The following is a 25662-nucleotide window of genomic DNA, read 5'->3' as shown; positions in this document are numbered from 1 at the left end:
ATTGGAAATTGAAACAACCAATTCTGAAGCGCAGAATCGAGATGGCAACTTGAATGGCGCGGGAGGAGGAGGAGGAGGGAGAAGAAGTGCGGCAGCAGCAGCAGCAGCAGCAAGCAGCAGCAGCAATCATCCTCACCACTCACTAATCAAAGCCAGCGTCACCCTGCTGTATTCCGCCCGTATTGAGTTCTGCCGGCTGTATATTCCTTTCGCCGGATGAGGGCTCACCGCCTGAAGTGGTTGGCTAGGGCATTCTCACTATAGTCTGGGAAGAACACCGAGCACGTTTTACACTGGCTAAAATTGCGTTACGGTCCCAACATAGTTTCGAAGGGTTTAAGCATCTTTAGGAAAATCAAGCTGACCTCGCCATCTGAGCATAGCTTCACGACATTAGTCTCCCACAATTCTTTGAGAGGGATAGAGTGAGAGGAGAGAGCCGACTCCACGTGATCTGCCCCGGCTTTCCGTCGCCAAGACCGCCTCCAAAAAAAGCAGGAGAAAAAAAAGTTGGCTGAAGAAATACGGAAACAGAAACACCCGTCATAAGATTTGCAGCAACAAAAGCGAACCTGATCACTGTCTCGTGTTCAAGTGGTGGACCATTTATCGTCAAAGGGTTTCCGACATCTCATAGATTTTCGCCGTAATGGCCAAGACAGAAACATCTGTCTCCCTTCTGGGAACAACTGCCCCCATAGATCCTTCTCTGGCTTCCTTGTTCGCGACAAGTGTACGTTTCAGGCTTTTATCATGCCCAAGTGCAAATTGAGCTGACGCTTTTCTACAACAGGCCGGTCCAGTCAAGACTCCGACAATAACCGCTCCGGCAGAAAAGCGCGCTGCGAAAGATGAGCAAGATGACGAGAGCGAGGATGGGATCTCCGAGGCGGAAGACGAAGAAATGCAAGAGGCTCCAGAGGCTGAGAGTGATTCTGGAAGTATATCGGCGGTGAATGTCTCCGAGGCCTCTAGTCGGAAGCGGAAGAGGGCGCCGGCCGAAGAAGTCGAGGATTCGTACATGCGTCGCATAGAGAAGGAGCAGCAAAAGGAGGAACTCAAGCGTCGTGAAGAGAAGGCCAAGCGACAAAAGGTTACAGAGGGTGAAAACGAAGACGAGGGGGAGCAGCCTAATGAAAGCGACGATGAAAGCGACAGCGAAGATGAAGAGGAGACTGCGGTGCCGAAGCATGAGAGTCTTACTGGAGCCGGTGAGAACGCGGAACTGGATAAGTCTAATCGCACTGTGTTCCTTGGCAATGTGTCGAACGAGGCTATTAAGTCTAAGTCTGCTAAGAAGACGCTTCTCAAACACCTTGGGTCTTTCCTTGACTCGCTTCCAGAATCCACAGGACCCCACAAAGTCGAATCAATCCGCTTCCGCTCGACAGCATTTGCTAGCGGAAGCAAGGTACCTAAGCGAGCTGCATTTGCAAACAAGGAAGTTCTGGATGACACGACCCCATGCACAAACGCATATGCTGTGTACTCAACGGTGCAGGCGGCCCGAAAGGCCCCGGCTGCATTGAACGGCACCGTCGTCCTCGATCGCCATCTGCGTGTTGATAGCGTCGCGCATCCCGCTCAAATCGACAACAAGCGGTGTGTCTTCGTTGGCAACTTGGACTTCATTGATAATGAGACCAAACCTGATGATGAGAAGAGGAAAAAGCCGCGGGCCCCCGCAGATGTGGAAGAGGGTCTCTGGAGGGTGTTTAATGCCCACACCGGTGGGTCAAAGAAGGATAGTTCTGGCAAGGGCAGCGTTGAGTCGGTTCGAGTGGTCCGTGATTCTGCCACGCGTGTTGGCAAAGGGTTTGCCTATGTTCAGTTTTATGATCAAAACTGCGTGGAGGAAGCCCTCCTGCTGGAAGGAAAGCAATACCCCCCTATGCTCCCGCGCAAGCTCCGTGTGTCTCGAGCTAAGAAGATCATGAAGAAGCGCGATGATAGTGGCAGCAATCGAGGGAAGTCCCTTGGAGGCGCGGATAAGACACTTCAGGGTCGTGCTGGTAAACTCTTTGGCCGAGCCGGTGCAGCCAAGGTCAAGGCTGCAGGAAGGACCTCCATCTCACAGAACTCATTGGTGTTTGAAGGTCAGCGAGCCACGGAAGGAGCATCACGCATCCGAGTCAAGGGGAAGAGTCGTGGATCGAAGGCTAAGCGCAACAGTCGGAGTAGCAAGCGCGCTGCAGCATACAAGGCTGCTGGTGGTAGGAAAGGCAAGTTGGACCAGTAGGAATAATCTTCCGTTCGTTGTATGGCGCGTTTCATGTATGTAATTTATCATCCCAGATGGACATAGAAGGTTGCGAACTTGTGTAAAAGCACGACTGGGTGTGAAAGTCAAGTCAACCTTATGAGGATCCTCATGATCTATGTTTTTCAGGGCTGGTATAGGCCTACATGTTCCAAAAGTGTGCTCGTTCCTGAGTTTCGTGGTGCCGTTTGCTTCCAGGAACTCGAGACCAGTGACGTCATTGCGCGGGCGCATCCCTTATCGATTGTGATCTGCTACTAATCCATACCCAGTCTCCACATTATAATATCTGGTCACTACCCCGTCTCAACTAGAAATCAGGATAAACTTTCCACATAAAATCAATCTCGCAAGCTTGACCTCTTTTGTGAGACAACGCGACGGGTCCCCGCTCTTGTCGTCTGGCACGCATGAGGTGCAGTAGGAACATTCAAGCGCCTCACAAGCAAATGCCGGAGACGCTTCAAGCTCTATTGTTCGTCTTTGAGTAGAAGTGGATCAGCCTGGCATTCACTCACGGCCAGCAGTCCGATGCGCTTCTAGGTTCGATGAGATATAGCTTCGTACCTAACAGATTCACCCTCGCAAACGATTCGCTTATCATCCTGCAGTCTGTTGCTTGATATCAAGCGACTTATATTACCCACAATGATGCTTCCGTTCGTCCATCGACTTCGAGGGATCCGAAGACCACCGAACCCCTCAGGTAACAACAACGAGACCGGCGCTTCATCGGAGGAAGAGGCCAAGGCATTGGATAACGATGCATACTACCCTAGCTGCTACGACGTGTTGAAGGTCCGATACCTGCTGCAGCATATCTGGAAATGGAAGAGAGACTCGGAGGAGCTGTTTCCTTGTGAGCTTGTGGACATGATCGTCGATGCGGCCGAATACTGGGCAACCAGCGAGGCTCGCCTGGAAGGAATGACGATTATCCGAAAGGATCAGGACCAGGTGCTGTTAACAACCGTGCCACTGTGCTATGCTGTGGAGGTATGTCCTGACCGTCCCAAGTGACACCAGTCTCGCATCCAGTCGAATAATGGAAGCTATGACAATGATTCAAACCTACCGGAACTGATGAGAACGCATAGACATTAAGTTCCGACTCTCCCCACGTGCTCCCCCATCGTACCGCTCACCCTTGCCGCAAGATCGTGTTTACCATCTCAGCCCATGACCAGGGATGGGGTGGCGGTGCCCGCAATAAAGGTCCGTACGACGGGTCCTTTACATGGTTCGACACCCAGGTTATTCACTCGGCCCAGAAGCCGGCTCCACCAAATGGAGCACCGAGACAGGAGCAGCAGCAGCGGGTTCACTTCGAATCGGGCGATCCTCTTCTACTCCCGAGCCCTCATAAGCTACAGTCAAACCGAACGGCGGACAAGAATACCCAGCTACATCGTATCACTTGGCGTTATTTCGATAACATCCCCAGCGACTCCAGTGAAGCAGAAGACATTGAAAACAGCCAGGGTCGTGGGCGTGCAACCTTAGATGGTAGTCAAGTTCGTGCCTTAGAAGTGGGTGATGCCATCCAGATCTGGGGGAGAGCTCGATTTGGGGGATGGATCAATCATGTTGAGCGGGTGATGGTGCGAGTATTCTGGGCTGTGTGATTAGGTCGGAACGAGCTTTTCTTGCCAGTTAAGGTGGCTTGATTGACTCTGCAGGAGAGTTGACTAATGTGAGGCTTCGATTTGTTTTATAAAGAATGAATTCGGAGAAGTAGCAAGAATAGTTGATAGTTCATAATCTTGGTGTAGGAAGACAATCACATTGAACATGAATGCTCTGAATACTTGTCGATTTAGATGATCCTGGGTCTCTTGAACGACGGGTGCGAGAAGGGCCAATCTCGGACGATAAATGATATTAGATGGTCATAAACTGGCACGGCAACATCAGCATGGATCAATTGCATAGTTAAGTAGCCAGCAAATAATCGTCGTGTATATATTTTAGGCTCAAAGACGATTGTTATTGAGTTTGAAGAGCATTCTCATCTACATGATCATTCAGTGCCGGGCAACATACCCCGGATTGCCGCCGGCGGTCGTGGCACTGAGGCGGGGGAAGTTACAGTACTGGTGGCAGCCTGCCAAATCAGGCACGAGGGATGATCACCTCATTCCTATACAAAATCACGCAATTCTGTCGAGAGTCCCGTTCTGTTAAGTCTCACCTGAATATAAGGTCGCGATCTGCCTCATGGCCAGCAACGTTGGCTGCTTTTACTCTTGATGGTACACAAAGTTTGAAAATGTGAGACGGTCAATCGACCTAGGGAGAGTTCAAACTGCCTTTCCCTGTACACTAACACTATTTATTTCTTCACCCTCAACATTCCGTGTGTACAGAATGGATAAAAGAATACGCCATGACAGCAGCCGACGGAAAGCGAAGCAGCAATTCCGGTGGGGCAGGCCGCGTTGGTTGCGCAACGTCCTCAACCATTGATCAGTTGACTGACTCCCAAACAAGGAGCTGCACTGGCTCAGGAACCAGTAAGCGGGATGTTCATCACCGCCTGAACTGTTTGGACGGTGTGTGATGCGTGATTTCGCCCGAGAGTTGACGCAGACACACCATGGACGCCTGCCGTCGGTCTTTTCGGGCACCCTGCGTGGTCAATCGCCGATTGACTTATTCGCCGACTGAGCAACCCTCAACAACAGCCCTCCTCAGGCTTGCTATCTGTGTATCTTTCCAGAATGACCATGATGAGTCTCTTATTTGTCTATCCCCGAAGGGGCTCTGATTTGGTTATTTCGCCGAGAATTACTCCGGCAATCCTCTTCAATCGCCCTGAGCTTTTACCTTAAATTGCTCATTCGCCCTCTCCTCTAAAGATATTCAGCTTGCTCTTCGGATACTACATACTGTGGGTTTTCTCCACAGCGGACACTTAGAGCTTTGATACGGTATCTCGTTGCCTGAGAGTCTCTACAGCCAGAAAGCGTCCTCAGAATGGCACAGCATCAGAGATGTGCCGCGGTTGTGGTGGGAGCTGGTCCTGCTGGTTTGGCAGTCGTTGGAAGTCTACTAGAAAAGCGGCTTGGTGGAAAAATCGCCTGGGTTGATCCATACTTTCAAGGAGGTCGAGTCAACCGGAAGTATCGCGAAGTTCCCAGGTGAGTGTATCCGGATCAGGCACTCTAATTACGGTCGAGATTGTGGCCCGGGAGCATCCTAGCTGACACCACAGCATCAGCAACACCAAGGTGTCGTTTTTCCAAGCCTATGCTACCGCCGTTCAACCCTTCAGATCCGTTATTGCCGATACCCGCATGCCTAATCCTTTTACGACTATGGCCAAGCTTGACCAGGATAAGACCTGTCATCTACATCATGCTGCGGATGTGGTTTGTGCGCTCACCGACGGACTCACGAAGATGGACAATGTTCTGCCATGTCGAGGTACAGTCACAGCTGCCAATCTTTCCGAGCAAGTCAGTTCGTGCTGTTCTCCTGGTAAAGCTTCTTCTCGTAATGCTAACTTTGTGTAGACATCCGATTGGACAGTTCGAATCAAATTTCACGATTCCCAAGACGAGATTGATGTGATGACACCCCGACTTGTTCTCTGCACGGGGTCATCCCCCACGGAAGTCTCAATCCCTATTACCGGGCACCACATCGAAAGGCTGGATCTTGATCTTGTGCTGAAGCCTAGTGTACTAATCACACATCTTCCCCACAACAAGCCCTTGGAAATTGCCGTGGTAGGAGCCTCTCACAGTGCAATTCTAGCCCTACTCAACCTGGTAGACTTGGCACGCAGCTCCCATCCTGAACTCCGCATCAAATGGTTCACGCGACATCCGCTGCGTTACGCGGAGTTTATGGATGGCTGGATCCTCCGAGATAATACTGGACTCAAGGGTCATGCCGCTGATTTCGCTCGCCAGCAGTTGGAGGATGACAAACTACCCCAGTCCGAGGCCGGCCGCTTCATCACGAAGGTAGACTGCGGGGGCGGCCAGGAATCAGCCCAATACCAGCGGGTCCTGCCATCATGCACACATATAGTTCAAGCCGTGGGCTTTACGCGAGACCCACTTCCAGAGCTGTCGGTCAATGGCCGTGCATTGGAGCCTGACTTTGACTCGGTCTCAGGTGGCTTTTATGATCCCGATGGGCGCATTGTCCGAGGCCTTCATGGGGCTGGTATAGCATTCCCGGAGCGGGTGGTTGATCCATATGGCAATGTTGAACATGCCGTCGGGTTCTTCAAGTTTATGAAATACGTCAAACGGGTGACCCCGCTGTGGGCAGCTTCGTAGGTGGATGGCTCATGTTGTTTTTAATCCACTAGCGTGTTTGTCCACCTCAATGCCCGGTTCGATGGCTGTCGCCTCTGGTAGGTTCGCAGCTTGGCATTGATAGTCTTATCTAGGATCGTAATGAATAATGTGATGACATTTGCTGCGCCAAAGATTTTTCAAATTCCACTGACCACTGTCCGCGGGTTAGTGGCCCGCCTCATCTCTGAGATATGCATAACGCTTGGCCTGTTGAAGGTATTCCCAGGGCTTGTTTCCGTGCTCCCGAGCAGCTGGCCCTTATGTCGGCATCCCATGCTCGCATAGAAGATGTATCCTCATACTATCTAAGCATCGATTACAACCTCTTCAGGCAATCCATGTTTATGATATTTTGGTCCTCTTCCGTGAATAATCAGCCTATTGAACCCTGAAGTAGCAGTTTCAGTAACCATGTACGCCAGGAAGTCGGACCAGAACATCGACGTACACCGACGATTTCAAACCAATATATCACGCCTGTGCCAGATATTAAAATAAGTTCTCATGTTCCTACCCGAAAGCGACTTTTGAGACATCTAGCCAGAAAGAGAATCCCCCCCTCCCCTCCTAAAATTACACATGCCCACATCACTTTGATGACTCACTTTATCAGATTTTCCCCAAATCGATTACTGTAGCCAACCAAACATATACGCCAGGAATGAACACGACCAGGAGATGGTAAATCTACAATAGAAAGAACGAAAGAAAGAAAGAAAGAGGATCCATTCAATCACCACCAAGATATGGGTCCCAAGCCGGCCATTTGCATCGAACCCTGCCCCAGGCGTTAGTATATGATAATCCATCCCCCAAGGGGCACACAGATTGGAGTTGATGGGATTCAATAATGAAACGTACAATGATCGAATATGGTGGTTTTCGTTCAATCACGGCGGCGCCATCGCCTAGATCGGGGGCGTTGGGAATCTGATCATGCCACTCCTCCATCTCCACGCGGAAACGGACGACTTCTCCGACGTCGAAATAGAAGGTCGAGCCGTCTTCGTTCTCCCAGATCCAGACTTGATCTGCGTAGTCGCTGTTTGTCCTTTGCGTTAGTATGTGGTGGGAGGTGGGGATGTTATTGGAGAAGGGATGAAGGCTGGGTATGAGGGAAGCAGAAGGCAAGGGGGGAGGACTTACAATCTGGCTCCGTCGAGGAGAAGATCGGGAGGGACGAGAATATCGTTGAAGAATTCGACACCGACTGGAAGAAAAAACCCATGTGTCAGAAGTGGGAAATGGGCCGTCGAGACGAAGAACATGGGCTATAGTCGAAAGGGGGCGGAGAGGGAGGGGGAAGAGCCCACTTTTGATGCCATGTTCAGTAGCACTCGAGATCTTTCCGAGCATGATCTCTCCTTTGAAGGGACGGAAGACGATGAGCCGAAATTTCACTGCCATCCATGGTCAGAAAGTGAGCTTCTGCATGTTGAGGAAGAGGAGCCTTTACCGTTCACATTGACGAGTCCGGTTCCATGGCCGATAAGACCGTCCGAGGACTCGAGCAGGTCATAGAACCCAATGCACAGGCCGATTTTTTGGATCACCTGTCCCATGAGGTTTTTTAGTTCATGCGTCATATATGCTTTGGACACTCGAGGGACGGGGTAGGGGGGCAAGGGTGAACTAACTTTATTGGCATACTTCTCGTTGATATTATCTTCGAGGGCCACAGCGCTGTACTTCGAGAAATCCTCGGGGGAGATCTGGATGAGATCGGAGACAGTGGTCTGTGGAGATCCGGTCAGTCGATGTTACTTTTAGGTCAAGCACAGTTACTGCATCTAAGGAGAGCATATATGTTTCAAGGAGACTGACAAGGATGAACATGCTGGGCGAGGATGCGCACACGGCGTGTTGGTGACGGAGCCCGGGAATTTTTTTTCTTTCGTCCCAATCGAGTAATAATTTAGGTAGGAGTACAAGACACGAGAACAAGTCAAAACCTCAGAGGATGATGGGACACAATTCCATATCCCGTTTTTTCAGGTCGTTATCAAATTCTTCTCATGAAATTAAACAGATTCACCCCTCCGACGCCATGTCAGGACATGTAAAGATCACGACTCAAACAATATCCGATTAGCTGCATGCGATAAGATGCAATTCCCACCATTGGCAGGCGGCACATTGGCCTGAATTTTCTGCCTGAGGAGAATCCGCCGCCGCCGCCTCCGAGGCCTAGGTTCTATCACGTGACCCATTTGCAACTTGATGCGTCCTTCGGAACGGAAGAATCTCGGCGGCAGCTGCAGCGAAAGGTCCCATCCGCCGCCGCCCATTTTGTTATAAGAAGTAGCGCCGAGCTCGACCTCGCCGCCGCTCTCAGATCCGAGAAAAAGAGAATGGCGTGCATGTTGGCTGTCTCTGTCACCTTTGGAAGATCGATCGAGGTCTTCTCGCCATGAACAACAATCCTCAGGGGTTCTCTTTTCCTCCGCCTCCCCCTCCTCCTCCTTCCTCCCAGCAACAGCACCAGCACCAGCACCAGCACCAGCCGCACCAGCCGCCACACCAGCAGCACCCGCATCCGCAACAGCAATACCACCATGGACACAACGCTGCTCCCTATGCAGCCCAGTACAATGCGGGCTATCACGGTCAACAACGCGGCGGGCGCGCCCCCGGTGCACACTACCGAGGTCGGGGGAGAGGAGGCTACGGAAGCCATCACCGTGGCGGCGGAGGAGGGGGTGGACGTGGCGGCAGCCATTACATGGCACCCGATATGAATGCCAATCGGGGATATTCGCCTGCGACTGTCGCGGCCACCGGTCCTGGGTCTGTCGGCGGCTACACACCCATGAATTACGCGGGATACACGCCTCAGCCTCTCGCTCCCACTCCACGAGCAATTCCGACCCCCCAGTTCGCGCCTACGCGGTCACCCAATTTCCAGCATCGTACTACAGCTGCACCATCCTTCAACCCGCCCCAACCGTACGTCCCAGCGCCCGTAGCACACGTTCCTACTCCGTATCAAACCCAACAGAACTACCCCGTGGCCGCTGCACAACCTGCTCCTACATACCCTCCCACCGTACCTTCTCACAACCATGCTGCGCAAACGGTCCAGCCCCCACTCATGGGGCCGCCTATGCGCTGGGGATTTGACAATTCGGGATCGACGGGGGGCTTTTCCGGAGGGCAACGCGGGCACCAGCGAGGTGGACGCGCCTTCAACCACAACCATCACAATATCCAACCAGATAAGCAAATGAACCACGGCATTAAACGGGATCATAACTCAGCTTTTGGGCGCCCACCTCAGGCAAGTGCGCCTCGAGTTGCGGCACCACCACCGGTCCCTAGTTTTGGAAACCCTCTGCTGCCCTCCAAACCACCTCCAACGGCTGACGCCGCTCGAAAGCCAAAGAAGAAGAAGAGAAAGCATAACCAACTTGGTTTGACGCCGAAAACAGAAGATCATGAGTCTAGTGAAGAGGAAGACGATGTGGATGAGGAGGCACGGCTGGCCGCGGAAGGAGGAACTGGGGCAGTGAGCGCTTCTGCGCCTCTGCAATTCACTTACAGGGGACGAACTTCGACGTTACAGTCGCCTGAGGACATCAAAGCGTGGATCGAAGAGCGGAAGAAGCGCTTTCCGACCCAGGCGAGAGTCGAAGAGAAGAAGAAAGCCATGGAGGAGGCTAAGAAAGCCCGAGAGGAGGCGTTGCGGCAGAGGAGGTTGCAGCGACAGGAGCAGAAAGCCCCGCAGAAGGATTCAAAGAACCAGAAAGGGCGCGAGCAGCAGGGCCAAAAGGACGGGCAGAAGGATTATAATGATCCTGTCGATATTGCTGCGAAGGCCAAGCTCAAAGCGGACAAGCTGCGGCGAAAATTGATGAGAGAAGAAAAGCGGGTCGCTAAAGCTGAAGCCGATGCTGAGAGGGCCCGTATGAAGGTGGAGGAACTCCAAAAGAGTTCAACAAGCACATCCGCCGATCAGGCTCAGCCTGTTGCCCCAAGAGAAACTGCCCCGGATATTCTGATCAAGCCACCCGAGCCCACTACGCTACCAGCGGGTGCTCCAGCTGCGGAGGAGCTTGTTCCTGCAAATGACGCGAACGCACAGGCTGCGGTGATTCGGGTCGACGACGGAGCCAGCGTATCGTCCCTAGACGACTCTGATAGTAGTGACTGGACATCTTCCAGCGGATCTGAATCATCTTCTGAGGATTCTGATGACAGCGACGATGATGCTGCACCCGAGGAAGCCACATCCAAACGCGAAGGGCCGGAGCGAGTGCCACCCCCGGCTCGCGAACCGAAGAAGAAGGTATGCCGGCATTTTGCCCGTAATGGCCGTTGTTTGCATGGGAATCGGTGCAGGTTCTCGCATGAACTGCCCGAGCGAGGAGCCAAAACAAAACACGCGGAGCAAAAGGGACGAAAGGGACTTCTTCAAGCGGTAAGTGTTCTTTGTCGGACTCCCAAGTCCCGCACATTCCAACTAACAAGCACAATCATCAGCTTTTGGATCGTCAAAAAACCGAGGATGACCGTAAGGTGATGGAGGCAATTGTTTGGCTTGGAGAGAACGGCATGCTCGATACACCGAAGGAGCCAGAGGACAGCAACGGCGCGACATCTCTCGCCGAGGAGGTAAAAGCTTCACCCGGAAATGAGGAGCGCCAGGATGAGGAGGAGGTGGCAGTGGTGTCCGCGAGTACGGCTCCCGGACAGGGGGCCGATGCCGCTGCTACTCCCACGATGGCATAGATGAAGATGACTGCATGACTTATAGTTAGACGTTATTTCCAGCGCCATTACAGCGGTAATGCAATGTACATACATTCATACACACTTCTCATGTTTACAATACAAAAAAAAATTGGTAGACCACACTTGCTATGCACGGTACGGGGGAGCATGGACTGACTGACTGACTGACTGACGCCCGACACCGTCCCGCCAAGTCCAGCAGCTGCTCTTCGCGGGTTTTCTCCGCCGAGTCGGCTAGATCTCCTTAACGGAGCACCCTCCGGGCTCTTCGCACCTGTATCTAGTAGGTTGGAGTTGCCCTACCGTACATCCTCCATACCGTACCTGTCCTTTCAGTGATTGACCCAGTCGGACACTCAGAACTGCGCGCCCGCGGTGGTGGGAAATGGAAAAGGACGAAGGTAGATTCTATCTTCTCCTGTTCCTCCGCTCCCGAAAATAGCCATGTGGCTTTCCTGGGTAAACGCTATACGGTGTCCTCCTTTGTATGACTTCGAGCTTGCAAGCTCGATACGAGATGCTATGCTCGGATGCATAAGACCTGTCTGTGTCTGTTGGGATAGTTGTCATTGTCAGTGCCCAGTGGGCGAGGAGACCTGCTTTTTTGGTGGGAGAGCGTCCCGGGAAAAGGAGCGAAAGCGGATTAGACGTCGCGAGCGTTGAGGGAGGAAGGGGGCCCTCCTTTCAGGGCGGGAGTTACTTCGGATATTATCATCTTCATCATGATCATCATCTGCCTTTTTCATGAGAGGAGACTGGTGCGGGGAGGCAAGCTGGTTAGTTTGGTACAAACGTTAGAAAGACGGACGGGCACTCGGGAGGTCGGATTCGTGCGGACGATCCTTTACCAATTTCGGGTGCGATGGAAGTGGACTGGCGAATCGTTTCTGAGGCTAGTTTGAATTACCCTAAAAGGTAGAGAAAAGGAGCTGAGTGCCAGGTGGCTGATCTATGCAATGCGACTCATCTTGAGTAGCCCGAGATTGTATGTGCAGTACTACCACCTACAGGACTCCATGACTGTAGATTCTCCACAATCTTTGATCGAGCTGAGGTCGAAAGTAAATCAAGTCAACCTAACGCATTGCGATGAGATGGGATCAGAGTCTCGATCATGTCTCACTCTTAATCCAGGGCTGTTGAGGGCCAGGCTTCCTAGGTTAGACTGCTTTGACCCTTTTTTTTGTAATGTATCGATTACAAGATCGGCTATGGTTCAGATATTCCTACTAGGTATAGGTATAATGTAAGATAAGATACCCTACTGAAATTGACGTCCATCACCATTCGCCCAAAATAAGTCACGGCCATGTGTGTGCAACCAATGCGAACCACGGAAGCATCATGGATGGCCACATTCCAGCCAGTCCAGCTGAGATGGCGATTTCAGTTCGGAAATTCAGCCCGAGCACCTCAGAACCCTCGAACCCTCGAACCCTCGAACCCTCCGAACCAGCGTTCGGTTGAGCTGATTCAGGTTGAAGAAGAGATTCCGTACCCTGTGCCGGTCACGGTACCGTATCGTACCCGAAGGTAAGGTACCAGGCACCGCCCAATGGGATGGGGACGGTGGGCAAGCGGCTAACAAACCTTGCGCGTGGAGTGGAGACTCACTGAGGGTTCAAAAAAATGCAAAAGGATGTTTTTTAATCTTACAGCCACTAAACTAATCAAATCAACGGGGAGTTAACAACGGAGGGGTCCACTCCTCCTAGTGTCCAGACTCCAGACTCGAGACTCGCTCTACGGGACGGAGTACTACTCATGTAACTTGACTTGGTTAGTTAACTTGAAGGGGTCCATTGCTGAGAAAGCAGACTTGATAGGACAGGGCAGGACTCCGGGCAGGAACCACAACAATCTCAGTCTAGATCCCAATCTTCTGACAGAGGGGGTTCTATCAACTTTTTCCTTCATGAATATACATACTGTATCGTACGGATTAGTGAGTTGTGATTCCGTGGTAGCTCAGGGTTTTCCTAGTACTATTCTTAGGGGAAGTATCTAAGCTCAATAAGGACAAGAGAACTGCAACCAACCATGGCGGACTCTCGATCTATTGATGATTTGACTTTCCACTTTCATCGCCACGGACCGGAGGGGGGCAAAGACTGGAGACTTGGGGACTAATGGGGACTTGGGGACTCCCAATGCAGGCTAGTTTTGTAGGAGATGGTCCGGTACGCTAAAATCAGGTCGACAAACACAGTAAGTTAAGTTACTCGTGCTTTGCCTGGCTGTCAATTGCTTTGCTGCATTGATCGGATCTGTTTATTAGTCCTTGGCCTTCCTTTCTTTTCTTTCTTCCTTTTCTTTCCCTTCCTTCCTTCCCTTCTTGTGCGACAGCCAAGTTCTTGCTTCCCTCCTCCGTTCATCAGCTCGTGTCTACTACTCACCCGGTTCACTCTTTTCTGACCGTCTGACTCCCAAGTCGCATCTCACTCACTTCCACTCTTTATCCCCAACTCCTCCCAACCATCCCATCTTTCGGTCTTGCATCGATTAATTACCCTTTCGGATTATATTAGATTCCAACTGTCTATCTTAATCCCTCGCCCGTATACATTTATCAAGATGCGTTCTATGCTCTGCCTTGCGCTCGGCGCCATTGCTACTCTTGCCAATGCGGCCAGCAACCCCTTCAACGTTCCCGAGGGTGGCTACACCTTCACGGCCGGATCCCCGACTACTCTGACTTGGGATGCCAACTCCAACGGAACCGTCAGCCTGAGACTCCAGTGGGGCGCCGTCTTCACCACCTCCTCCGGTGACAGCCTTGCCGGTGAGTATTCGCGGCCGCACCAATCGTTTACTATCAAGTACTGACTCCCTGTAGCGGGCATTGCCAACTCTGGTAGCTTTACCTGGACTCCTTCCGCCAGCCTGGTCAGCAGATCCGATTACGCGATCGAGATCATCAATGATGAGGACACGGATGATATCAACTACACTCCCCGCTTCTCCGTCGCTGGTGTCACCGGTGTTGTGTCCACCTCGACTGTCAAGTCGACGACTTCCAGCTCCTCGACCACTTCCTCTTCTTCCAGCGAGAAGACCACTGGCACCGCCACCACTCTGTCGACTGTGACCAGCACCGGCGCCGTCTCTTCTACTTCTTCGGGTTCTAACTCCACCGCTGTGACTGCCTCCAAGACTTCCACCGCGTCTTCTTCCTCTGGCTCGTCCAGCACTTCGGGCACCACCTCTGCCACTGCCTCTAGCACCTTTGCCCCCGCCAACGCCGGCGTGGTCAACCGGGCGTCCACTGGCATGCTTGCGTTGATTGTTGCCGCTATCGCTCTTGTCTAGAGGGCGGCCGAGAACGAGAACCATTATCGATCATGGTTGACTTAAACATGACTCTTTTCCGCTTCTAGTACATAGCTTTTGAGCGCCTTCTTTCACGCTTTCACCATCTTCACTTCTCACACCCCTGTTTTTCTACCCCACAACTTTTCCGGCCACTGCACGATGTCATTGTCAAGGGATTCTCGAGTCAGTGAACCTCTCTTAATATGGGACGATGCTGTGGTATTTTCATTTTACAAGTATCACTCCACTGTTTTACTCCGGTTGGGCGGAGCTAATGGTTTTGAACGTCGATTTGTATGGTATGAGGATGTAGATATGGATACTGTAATGAATGACACCGGTCTTCTTCAAGATGAGCACGTTCGAGAGGCAGCTGTCACGAGGGATTATCCCCGGGGAGGCGTTTGCAGGAATGTAGGTGACAGGCAGGATACCTCGGTAACGGCGTCGTGCCGCAACCTGCCGGGGCATGCGGTGTACCTGCGTCGCCTGCCGACAATCCACCAATCCCCGCATGGTAGGCAATCAAGCATCCCAATGCCAGTCTAGTTGCTATATAGTACATAGTACATGCTATAGTGTATGTAAGCCGACCCTAGGCGGGGTGGGGCAACCAGCAGCAGCAGCAGCAGCAGCAGCAGTTAACTACTTATTTCACCTATCCCACCCTCCACAAGAAGGAACCTGGAAGGGAAATTGGCAGACGGCAAGAGGAAAGAAAGAAATGAACAATAGGATGATAGAGAAAATAGAACGGGGCCTCAGGACCAGCGCCCACCAGAAGCAATTATTCAGTCAGTGTACTACGCCTAAACCCATTGGTGGACGCCTGGAGGGCAAATCATTTCAATAATTGACTATTATTATACTCGAGTAGAGAGTAAACAAATCAGACCGTTAAAACGCTCGGGTTCTTCCATCTGAATGGCTAGTAGGCCTCGAACCGGAAATTAAAGCGCTCTCGGGCCCGGAGGGGAGGGGGGGCTGAGCCTCTCGAGGTCAGCTGGTGAGTGTGAGGTATTTTGACATACCGTACTTGTACAGTAAATCACTCCATAGACAAGGTGGGTATCGCAGCGGTACTAGGGTATGTAATTTTACCTCTTTACACGGTCACGGTGGTTGGTGACTTTCTTCGCACGATGTATGTGATTTATAATCAAGTATGTAGCGTAGTTAGTTAGTTAGCTATTGATGATTAAGATATGGGAGACAGCAACAAGCAAAAGAACTCAAGCTTTGGGGGGAGGATTGAATTGGTGGAGAAAGCGAGCGAGCGAGGACTCGAGTCCACCACTTCTGTGTGGAACTGGTATCTATCTCCGAGGCCATCATTTCCCCTCTCTCCCCCCCCTCCCCCTAACTTATATACACCCCATTCTAACTGAATCCAGCTCGTTCTTCCATCTGGTTGTTCTCCTTTGTGCCCGAAAGTCCGACGCTAGCTTACTGAAGTTTATCTCATTTCCTCACGTTTCCTTCCAAATGTTACTTGAATTTACTAGTATGCATTCGTCCGTCGGACTGGGATTGTGGTTCTAGTTCTACGCTGGTTTACTTGCTGGTTGGCTTCGAGCACAAGGGGATCTGTGAACACCTCCCTGAAAGAGCAAGATCACCCTACCATTCTGAACCGAGCATGACTCTGGGCACTGCTAAGAGATGCTCGGTTACAATCAGCAGGCTCTAGTCAAGCTAGGGCGTAATCTAGTTTGCTATGACTCTATGAGTACTTAGTGCTATAGTATAGTGGTTCGATCTCTACGGCAAAGGGTGGATCCCTCTAATAAGAGATGAAATATGAATGACCTTGCCGACGACCTCCAGATCCCCCACGCTCCCTGCCTACTACCTACCTACCTTCGCATCTACTAGGTAGGCACCTGAGGCAAACTAGGCTACTCTTGAACTCAAGCCATACTGTCATGCGCATGAGGAATGTTTCTTCCACATGATGGCGCCCTCGGTTTGCTGGCTGGTGGGGTGCGTGGTTGGCAAGGAACGGAGGTACGGTTTGAATACCGTTTCTCATGGTTTTGCAGTATTGCTGGTGGGTTTGTACCATTGCTTTTCGCTGGTATGGAAGGGTATACAGATGCGAGATTGAAAAAGAAAAAAGCTTGATCTTTCTTGTAGGGTCGATGCAGACAGGGAAAGTATCCCGTTGAGCTTTGCCGGGGTCCTTTTGCATACTGTGGTCTGTGGATGCACTGGGGAGACTCGATCGATTGAACACTACGTAGTGGGCGGTGCTTTCGAGACAGGTTATCTGGGAGCCTAGTATTTAGGACAAGAGAAGGATTGAAGAGTGAGCTTGCCGTAGTAGTAAGGAGACATTTGACTGCATTCTTGTTTCTTGTGCTTTGTGACTTATGATAGGTTGCAGGTTGGTAGCTGTTCTTATGTTGGCTACTTGGGATGCGCATAGGCATGGATGGTGGAAGCTCGGAGGCAATTCAACGCATTATAGAATCCCTGGGGGTGTTCTAGTAGGCAGGAAGAACAATAGGATTCCTGTACAAAAAAAAAAAAAAAAAAAAAGAAACGAGGCTCGAATTGTCCAGCATCCTGGAGAGGAAAATATATAGGATAAGATGATGTAGGCAAAATGTGATCAGGCCTATGAGGAAGTATGACCACACAGTTTGATCACCACAACCTAAAACAACATTTTTACCCATGTTCTTACATCACCCAGGCAGTCGGCTTCCCAAGGGCAGCGGATTGACACTCAACCCAACAAAAAGAATGGCCAATTCCGTCCAGAGTCGTAGATGAAAGTGCCAAAAGAAATGTCCCGAGGGAGGTTCGAACTCCCGGCCTTGGGATATCAAGGAAGTTGAAGCTTCCATGTCATACTGCGTATGAGACCCACGTGATAACCAACTACACCATCGAGACAACTTGTTGAAAAGCGTCATTTCATCTGCATTTATATCCGAATACAATGGTCCCGACACGGAAAGATCTTTAACTTGCAACAGGCTTGCATCCCGCGGCGGACAATTGAAACCAACTACAGGCACTAAATTAAAGGATGTATATTACATGATTGAGAGTTCGTCTATTGGCACAATGTGATAATCCATTTCGGGAAGTCCAGGTTACGCTTCCTTCGAGCAGCGGGATGATCCATAAACTGTACAGGCTCTATCAAGTGCCTCAAGCACTACCAACGGGAGTCGCGCTGTTCCCTGTTGTGGCACTGCGACTCGCCAGTGCCGTTTGCTGTTCTGGCTGTGGCTGCGTTGTCTTGGGGCGCCATTTGGCCAACACCTTGCCAGCAGCGGGACGTGATTCCTCATCTGCGTCGACACAAATTAGCTTATAAGACAAATGGGTAGCGAAGAACTCGGAACGTACAGGTCTCATGTACATGCTCCAAGGCATTGAGACATATCTCGCGGGCCGGGGGTCGAAACATGATCAGATACCTGGTGATGGTCAGCATAAAGGGTCCCCGAGTTTCCCAGCAGTTGACCTACAGTAGTGATTGAACGCATAGACTGACACGCTCGGGGTCCTTGGCAAGACTAGCGACCCGCTGTGTGATGGGTATTGTCACCTCCGGAATCTCACTCAAGAAGCGGATGAAGATCTTGGTGTCTCGTGAATCGATATATGGCAAGAACCCATCCAAGAGTCTCAAGACCCAGTGGTCATAAAACAGCGGTACAGTAGCTTCCTCGTCCTCTGGCCTCCGCTGCGAGGCAGTGAACTGCATCTGTACCCGGTCATTGTACCACTCTTCGTTCAACCACATGATGCCCACATTCACCCGGCCCCGGAAGTCCTCCAAGATGTACCTATATAGAGTCTCCCGGATTGTATTAGAGATCGTTGCCTTGCCTCGACTCGATGCGTCTTGTCCGAATTTCCCTGTCCCCGTTTCCAGGCCTGCTGGAGCTCTTGTGGCGAGTCGGGTGAGTAGAGTGACCCAAGCGTCTCGGTCGAAGGTGCTACCCGCCAATCGAGCAAATCCCGGCTGCTGCTGATTCTTTCCCTTCGCCGGATTCGAGGCGACTGCACTAGACGCTAGCATACCGAATACTCTCCCGACAGCACTGCGACCAACTTCTGCAGCCTCGACCTCTGACAGCGGAGGGGGCTGAGGTAAGACGAACGGTCCCAATGAGACAAGATCTGGCTGAATTTCTGCTACTTCGGCCGCCACAGCATCAGCCTGCTCACGCGCCGGTTCAGCAACGTCCATAGGTTGGTACTCTGGCTCGTAATCGTCGTCGTCGTCGGTAGCCGCCGCCGCCGCCGGAGCCTGCGCGGCCTGTCGCTTCTGAATTGTCTCGTAGCGCATGCGAATGGCCTATTGCTGGGTCAGTATATTGCTTCTGCGTCCTGGCGTCTTGACTTACATCGATAGACTGGGTCAACGCCGACTGATCCACTCGAGCGAGAATGGGAACGACGATGTTGACAAGAAGATCTGGAGGTAGTTGCTTGACATCAAAGCGTGCAGCTTCAGCATCCTCCGTCAGGGTAAAGAGCTGCGAGTAACTGGTTGGGCCAGGAGGAAGTGGCGGGATTTTGACCAAGGGTGGCGTCTCTGCGTCGAGTTTCGTTCGTTTCGTTTTGTCAAGCCCGTCCGTGGGTTCGGCAGGTGGTCCACGTTTTCTTGTTGCGTCGTCAACGATCTCGAGGCGTGAGTTCTTCAGCCGATCGACGTGCTGTTCCATCTTACGAAAGAATGGATGGTTGGGATTCCTAGACAGTTTTCAGCACATAGTACAGGTTGACCGTACATCCTTGTCTCACCTCTTCATTATATGTTCGAGAACGGCCCTGGCGGTTCTCTCCATCGATTTGACTCCGACCCGGATAGCCGGAGTTATGGGTGGGCGTACTTGTCTCGCAGGGAAGAAATTCATGATCGCATTGATGATTTTGTTGCCGATGGACTGTCGACTGCGGATGAGGACTGCCAGGCAGTTCAGCGTTGCGTTCACGAGGATGGGGTCGCTACGGAGACATTAGCAACATTCCCAGAAGTTCCCAGTTCTCGGTCAAGAGCAAGTACCTCGATTCTTCCTGCAGAGCAGACAGAAGTCGATCCAGAAGTCCAGAGGCTTCTGCCTCGAGGTTAGGAAGTGACAGAACGGGATGATTGCGAGGCACGATAGCCAAGGAGGTTTCGTTCTGGTCAGGCCGCTAGGCAAGAAAGGAACCATTAACTTCAGATCGCACAAAACACCTCTGATCGGATCCTGTGTACGTACTCTAGGGTCCGCAATCGGTCCATGGGTCTGCACTTGAACCACGCGTTGAACGAACTTGATGCAACAGATCTTGACCTGCGAAGGAAACGAGTCCCATCGCCGCAGGATACCTTCTTTGATTGCGGTCATATTCTCCCATATGGCTCCATCTCGCGGGTGGTTGATACTGCAGCATTGAGATGTTAGTGGTTGCGCCCAATAAGAAAGACATTTTACGCATCACGTCTGCTTCATGCGAGCGTCTACGAAGGCTTTTTTCCCCTGGGAGGGGAGGTCTCGGGGCAGTGAACAACAAGCAAACGCCGGTGACCTACATATGCCTAAACACCAACGGATACAGACTGGCAGCACTCTGCACTATATGTTTCAAGACCAAGGGATCTCCTTCCGGTAACTCCAGTATCTCGCGCTGCGCCTGTAGGACGTTGGCGGCCAGCTGCTCCTTCTGTGTCGAAGCCAGCGCCGGGCTAGAAAATGTTTCGGCCAGAAACTCCGCGCCCCATCTCCGCAGTTCTAGTCGCGCACGCGATCCGATTATAGGAAGAACGCCGTTCACGATCTGGGGGTAGAAGGCGGCATCGCCCAGAACGAGATTGCGGGCAGCATTAAGCTGCGCGATCTGATCGACGAGGTGATCGGCCGATTGAGCCATTACGACTCCGTTCAGCGGCCGGTGGTAACGGCCTGGCAGAAGACGGGCGGGCGAGGCGGGTTGGCAGATTCAATGCTGATTGTCACCGGTCAAAGCTGTCTACGCAGGGAAGTAAGGTGCCAAGGCACGGAGCTTATAACACGGCCGCGACGACTATTTGTCCCCGAGACACATACGAGGCGTAGAGAATGTCGGAGATGGTCGCTGAGAGAGACGTGTGCAAGAGATCCCGGGTCGAGTGAAGAAGATGAATTGCTGGCGAGATCAAAGGTGGATGGCGGTGGAAGGGGGAACGTGGAGAGGAGAGGAGGTTAAACGCGGAACTGAATTGATTGTATGAAGAAGCCGAGACCTAGACAAAGACAGGTAAAGTCACGCTCCTCCCAGTCACGTGCTATGCCTCCCGCTCATGGCAGCTGGCAATCATCACATCATACAATGATAACGTGCACTGTCCGCAAAATAAACATTCTGTTCTATGTCTTTCGGGGACTGTTGTGAGAATAATGCTTGAGGGTCACATATGACCTGTCAGATCATGCAGTTAGACTTGATCACGAAGGCCAGTTGAGGTACCATAAGAGGCGAGGCAGCCAATCGTACTATATATTTTCAGTACAAGATACTACATAGTACTCAGGGAAGTCATACCCAACATACGCTAATACTACATGGATATAGACGGTCAGTATGGGAACCCAAACACAGCGAGCCCTGCTCATATGATAATCAAATAAAACCAAAACCCACCGACATAATTGTCTTCTATAGTAGTGTATCTCCTCCCCGCAGCGACGGACAACTGGTCCGGCCGGCCAGGAACGCCAAGCCCGGCGGCATCCCATCCAATTTCTGGAGGAGGAATCCAGACTGTCATCCAATCTTTCGGCCTTTAACGATCGGATCGTCTCTCGTTCCTCTTTCCTTCATACCCTTACAAGCCAGATCCATCCGGTGATAACTCAAGACCGAAGCACTCTTGTCAAAATGGCCTCTGGAATGTATGTTCTCCCTCCCCCCCCCGCCGTTCCCTTTCAAATGCGACCGACAGTCATGCCACCGTCTCGCCGCCGCGAATTCACGAAACCGCTTCATGAGAGCACAATTAAAACATACTGACACCGATTTCTGCCGCTTACAGCTTCAACTCCACCTACTACGGCAAGGACTACCGCGCCGGAGCCGCCCTCCTGCGTGCCCGCCGGCCCTACCTCGTCAAGAACGCCATTACCGGCCTGTGCCTCGTCGGATTCACCATTGGTGTCTGTATGTTTGTCCACAGGTCCTCCCTTGTGTTTGCACCAGTCTCCCATCAATCCCACAGAAGCTGGAGCTAACCATCAACCTCCCAATTTCTCCAGATGCCTACACCATCCGCGCCGTCGGCCAGGATGAGTTCTCCGACGTCAAGGTCCCTGAGACCCCCGCCAAGTCTCAGCAGAAGCAATAGACGGAAGTTCATAGACATCCCTTCCTCTTCTCCTGCTTGGATGCAATCGATCGCAATCGCTTGAACTGTTGGGTGCTATCGTCGCAGAGAAGAAATAACGAGAAGCGTGGGGTCGTGGAGTTGTATGGTCATCTTCCTTTGCGCGGGGGGCTATCATCATCCGGTCCCGGGTTGGTTGTGCCTTGATGGGCTTCGCCTACTTTCAATGGACTCATAAGCATACACACCGAGGCCTGGTTGCCCGCCGGAAAATGGTGTATATCCCTCGCACTACTGGTACGACTCCACGGACAACCGCAAGCGATTGAAGCCCGGCCAGTTGTTAGATCATGTTCAAGATTATTCGGTATACCGCAGATCAAGTGACAGGCCCTCAAGTGTTACGTTCAAACAGCAGGAGTGCTTCCGCAAATCTTTCCCGCTTGTCATTGACACTCATCTCTGCTCATTTATTCCCCCTCAAAGTTTAGCTTCTGTTTTACGAGTTTTATGTGTATATTATCCAATCCTGAATCGGTGCTTCCGTCTGCGCTCTTGCTCAGCAGGTAACAATGATGTAGATTTCTTCATACAATCGAGCGGTTCCACACTATGATGAAGTGCAGCTGCACAGCTAGTTTGGCTTATGTCGCCGATCAAATACAGGTTATGATGAAACATCTAGTACACAAGGGATCACTTTCATCGTCCCGGATACTCTATCTGCTACATGAACAACAAGCAACAACCCTCCCCTACTCGGTTCTCAGAACACGAGGGCCCTTCTTCTTGGTCGTACGCTTGCGCTTGTGGCCGCGGTCAAATGCGACTGCGTTGCTGTGGTCTCGGTTCAGGTTGTCCAAATCCTTGACCTTGTAAATACGGATGATCCAGTTCTCACTGGTGAAGGCCTCCTCGAGGGTGGACAGCTGGGGTCCCTCCGCCGGGAGCTTCGCACCACGGACACGGTCCACGGCCTGACCGCCCTGGAACATGGTGTGGTAGTTGTAATAGGACATTTTGTACCTAGCTCATCGTTAGTGTTTGCTCCCAATCCCAGAGAAGGAGATCCTTACATCAAGCTGTTGCGCATGGTAGGTGTGGCTTGATCATCTACACGGTATTCACCGCGAGCAGTGAAGAAGTCACGCTCCTTGACCTCATCCGGCCAAATACCTTCGGCGATACGAACCATCCACAGGAACTTGTTGATATCGTCACCGGAGTAGCCCAGCAGTCCACCGAAAACCACTAGGACGTAGTCGACATCGTGCTGCCGAAGAATGGGGTAGCTGACCTCCTCCCGGGAGCTCATCGCCTTTCCAACGGTGGCAATGTGGGTGTTGTTCCAGGTGTTGTTGTCAACGAGAGTGGGGCGGTCAGCCATACCACCGATTTGATAGCCATAATCCCACCAGGACATGACCTTGGCATTGTGCGGAGTGTTCTGGCGGAGCCAGTAGTAGGCCTCACGGTAGTCGTCGATGATGTGCTGGCTTCCATCCGGCATCCGGCTGGCCAGAACCACGGATGGGGAAGAATAGGCGTTCGAAGTGACCCAGGTGCAGTGCGCAACGAACAAGAGAAGATAGATGATCGCGGACGATGTCACCACCAGCTTCGAGAGGTAGGATGTGACTCCAACGTCCGGCTTTCTTGCAGAACGGAGGGGCTCCGATGAGGTGTCCTCGACAACCTTTGCCTTGGGGTTGGGGCCTGAGCTGGCAAGAACATAGGTATCAAGAATAGTGGAAAGAGCCAGGGCAGCAGCGACACAGACGATAGGGGTCAGCGTCAGCATCAGACGAACCATGACACCAGCAAAGTAACTGGCAAGAACGGAGTAGATGATGACGAAGACGTGCTCGTCCTTGAGATCACGGAAGCACATGTAGACACCGGCTGGGAAAAGCCAGATCAAGAAGTTGAGATCGAAGAAGAATGCTGGCCAGGCGGTAGGCTGGTGCTCCGAGACCGATGCGATGATAGGGATATGAATCTTTGCGTAACCAGTATCCCACAGCGAGTAGAAGCGACCACTCCAGGGAGCAATGACTCCAGAGACAGTGAGGACAACAAGTCCCACAAATGCAGCGCCAAAAACGACAATGATCATGGTAGTCAGGAGTCTCTGGAAATGCTTTCCCGGAATGAAACCTCGCACGAAGTCGGCAAATGCCACCAGTTGAAGCAAGCCGAAGATACCGAGAGCAGACATGTGGTCACTGTTCCGGATGGGCAAGAATCCAACGAAAGGAATCTGCATGCTTGCCAAAGTGCCCAAAGCATACCAGGTGGTGTAACTGATATAGATACGCGAGCTGTACCTACCCATGCAAAGGAGAACGAAGACGTGTAGAGGAATCAAGTTGGTGATGAAAACATACCCTCCCCAAGCCGACACCATGTAGCCGTAGAACAGGGCAGTCAATGCACCCCACATGATAGAGCCAATTTTGACAGCCTTGATCCACAGGAAGAAGGTGAAGACAAGCAAGAAAATGGCGATAGCCTCGTTGTCATAGCTGCCAGCAACTGAACGAGAGATATAGCCAGGGACGATGCCCATGAAAGCAGCCGCAAGCAGACCTGCGGATGGCGACGTGGACATCTCACAAGTAAGGAAATACATCGCCAAAGCAGTCAAGCCCGAGAATCCAGGAGCAAGCAAGACACAAATGTTACGGATATCAACCGGGATGGTCAGGAATCGCAGAATGTGGTAGATCACGCCGCTGGTCACCATCAGACCGGGATATAGTGTACCACCCGTAACACGTCCCAGAGGATGCCAGGTTCCTGCAAATTTTGACGGTGGTCAGACTTGAGGATTGCTTGCCCAAGGGCTTCGCCATTGCATTCTCCTGGAACAATGGCAATTGTTGATGATGAAGCAACTTACTGTCGTCAAACCAATCCCAGAAGCTGTAAAAGCCATGTTGAACCAAGTATTTAGTTGCCCTGAAATTGAACCAAGGATCGACTAGTAGGCAAGACCATGTCAGCGTCAGTTCTAAGGCGATGGATTCGGGTATGATGTGCAATCGCGGGCTGCGGAGTGAGCTCAACGTGAATGTCGGGTAATACTTCAACAAGTCGGTCGGTATGGGAGCAACGTACATTCGTGAATGATACTTTCAAAGCCTGGAAATAGAGACAGTCAGCAACTCAATTGCATAGGTATGATCGGTGCCAATGGAGCTGGTGGTACATACGAATAACACTGAACAATCGACTGGACACAGCGGCAGCGGCAATAGTTCCCAGAATGATAATCCGCAGTAGACCGCGAGTGTTCCTGCCGGTGTTACCCTTTAGAAGGACATTGAGGGGTGATTCGGCCATAATGGCCAGGAAGTAAAGATCAAATTTCCAATTGGGAAAAGTGATAAGCGAGTGACTCTCGTCCTGCCCAGGCGGTTCGTTGAGAGCGAAGTTGAAAGGGAGAGAGACCGGGGGAGATGGAGTCGAGACTGGAGCTTCGCAAGGTGGTCTCTTCTGGGGTCTTGGCACGCCAGGTACGTAAGTCGCAAGCCGCCCGTTGCGGTTTTGGGGAAACCTCCGATTGTCCCCGCACTGCATCATTATCATTGCCAGCCAGCCAGCCAGCCAGCCATATTGACGATCCCGCTTCTACTCCCCTACACCACCGGTTTTGATCTGTTGCGAGGGTCGTAGTGTCACGGAATCGAGTTGCCAAGAATGAACAACCCACCACTTTCGCAAGAGCAGCT

The 25662-nt window shown here is 51.8% G+C and overlaps 9 protein-coding genes and 1 non-coding gene across 10 annotated transcripts; 6 read left to right on the top strand and 4 right to left on the bottom strand.

The window, feature by feature from the left end:
• Positions 1-265: 265 nt before the first annotated feature.
• nop12 (rRNA-processing protein NOP12) lies at positions 266-2491 on the top strand. The gene is made up of 2 exons (XM_020196397.1): positions 266-733; positions 794-2491. The coding sequence occupies exons 1-2, from the start codon at positions 650-652 to the stop codon at positions 2237-2239; spliced, it is 1530 nt and encodes a 509-aa protein (XP_020055857.1). The 5' UTR covers positions 266-649; the 3' UTR covers positions 2240-2491.
• Positions 2492-2552: 61 nt separating this feature from the next.
• On the top strand, positions 2553-4054 carry ASPACDRAFT_79404 (uncharacterized protein). Its single transcript, XM_020205401.1, has 2 exons — positions 2553-3256; positions 3358-4054. The coding sequence occupies exons 1-2, from the start codon at positions 2909-2911 to the stop codon at positions 3883-3885; spliced, it is 876 nt and encodes a 291-aa protein (XP_020055856.1). The 5' UTR covers positions 2553-2908; the 3' UTR covers positions 3886-4054.
• A 1182-nt stretch (positions 4055-5236) lies between these two features.
• ASPACDRAFT_52831 (uncharacterized protein) lies at positions 5237-6552 on the top strand (the record flags this gene model as incomplete). The annotated part of the gene is made up of 3 exons (XM_020202660.1): positions 5237-5400; positions 5481-5718; positions 5776-6552. 3 exons carry the CDS (start codon positions 5237-5239, stop codon positions 6550-6552), a joined length of 1179 nt encoding a protein of 392 aa, XP_020055855.1.
• Positions 6553-7154: 602 nt separating this feature from the next.
• On the bottom strand, positions 7155-8643 carry ASPACDRAFT_79402 (DNA-directed RNA polymerase III subunit RPC25). Its single transcript, XM_020205400.1, has 7 exons — positions 8398-8643; positions 8211-8309; positions 8030-8126; positions 7887-7973; positions 7720-7783; positions 7435-7615; positions 7155-7351 (listed from the first exon to the last, which is right to left on the bottom strand). Exons 1-7 carry the CDS (start codon positions 8407-8409, stop codon positions 7307-7309), a joined length of 585 nt encoding a protein of 194 aa, XP_020055854.1. The 5' UTR covers positions 8410-8643; the 3' UTR covers positions 7155-7306.
• Positions 8644-8940: 297 nt separating this feature from the next.
• On the top strand, positions 8941-11404 carry ASPACDRAFT_79401 (CCCH zinc finger protein). The gene is made up of 2 exons (XM_020205399.1): positions 8941-10990; positions 11053-11404. Exons 1-2 carry the CDS (start codon positions 9308-9310, stop codon positions 11299-11301), a joined length of 1932 nt encoding a protein of 643 aa, XP_020055853.1. The 5' UTR covers positions 8941-9307; the 3' UTR covers positions 11302-11404.
• Positions 11405-13638: 2234 nt separating this feature from the next.
• On the top strand, positions 13639-14879 carry ASPACDRAFT_79400 (GPI anchored serine-threonine rich family protein). Its single transcript, XM_020205398.1, has 2 exons — positions 13639-14086; positions 14141-14879. Exons 1-2 carry the CDS (start codon positions 13879-13881, stop codon positions 14611-14613), a joined length of 681 nt encoding a protein of 226 aa, XP_020055852.1. The 5' UTR covers positions 13639-13878; the 3' UTR covers positions 14614-14879.
• Positions 14880-17409: 2530 nt separating this feature from the next.
• Positions 17410-17517, bottom strand: ASPACDRAFT_t177. Its single transcript has one exon. It is a non-coding gene; the product is annotated as a tRNA-Met (tRNA).
• A 91-nt stretch (positions 17518-17608) lies between these two features.
• On the bottom strand, positions 17609-20849 carry ASPACDRAFT_121005 (RNA-processing protein PTA1). The gene is made up of 8 exons (XM_020196396.1): positions 20162-20849; positions 19848-20013; positions 19649-19779; positions 19387-19590; positions 18987-19335; positions 18102-18937; positions 17980-18050; positions 17609-17921 (listed from the first exon to the last, which is right to left on the bottom strand). Exons 1-8 carry the CDS (start codon positions 20497-20499, stop codon positions 17779-17781), a joined length of 2238 nt encoding a protein of 745 aa, XP_020055851.1. The 5' UTR covers positions 20500-20849; the 3' UTR covers positions 17609-17778.
• A 637-nt stretch (positions 20850-21486) lies between these two features.
• On the top strand, positions 21487-21949 carry ASPACDRAFT_44175 (uncharacterized protein; the record flags this gene model as incomplete). Its single annotated transcript, XM_020201382.1, has 3 exons — positions 21487-21500; positions 21641-21765; positions 21861-21949. The coding sequence occupies 3 exons, from the start codon at positions 21487-21489 to the stop codon at positions 21947-21949; spliced, it is 228 nt and encodes a 75-aa protein (XP_020055850.1).
• A 734-nt stretch (positions 21950-22683) lies between these two features.
• Positions 22684-25273, bottom strand: ASPACDRAFT_29981 (dolichyl-diphosphooligosaccharide--protein glycosyltransferase subunit STT3; the record flags this gene model as incomplete). Its single annotated transcript, XM_020199693.1, has 5 exons — positions 22684-22954; positions 23005-24727; positions 24831-24911; positions 25049-25072; positions 25144-25273. 5 exons carry the CDS (start codon positions 25271-25273, stop codon positions 22684-22686), a joined length of 2229 nt encoding a protein of 742 aa, XP_020055849.1.
• Between the last annotated feature and the right edge of the window lie 389 nt (positions 25274-25662).

This window comes from Aspergillus aculeatus, assembly GCF_001890905.1.
Source record: "Aspergillus aculeatus ATCC 16872 unplaced genomic scaffold ASPACscaffold_9, whole genome shotgun sequence".
NCBI classification, from domain to species: domain Eukaryota; kingdom Fungi; phylum Ascomycota; class Eurotiomycetes; order Eurotiales; family Aspergillaceae; genus Aspergillus; species Aspergillus aculeatus.
This window is presented reverse-complemented; position numbering and strand designations above follow the sequence as displayed.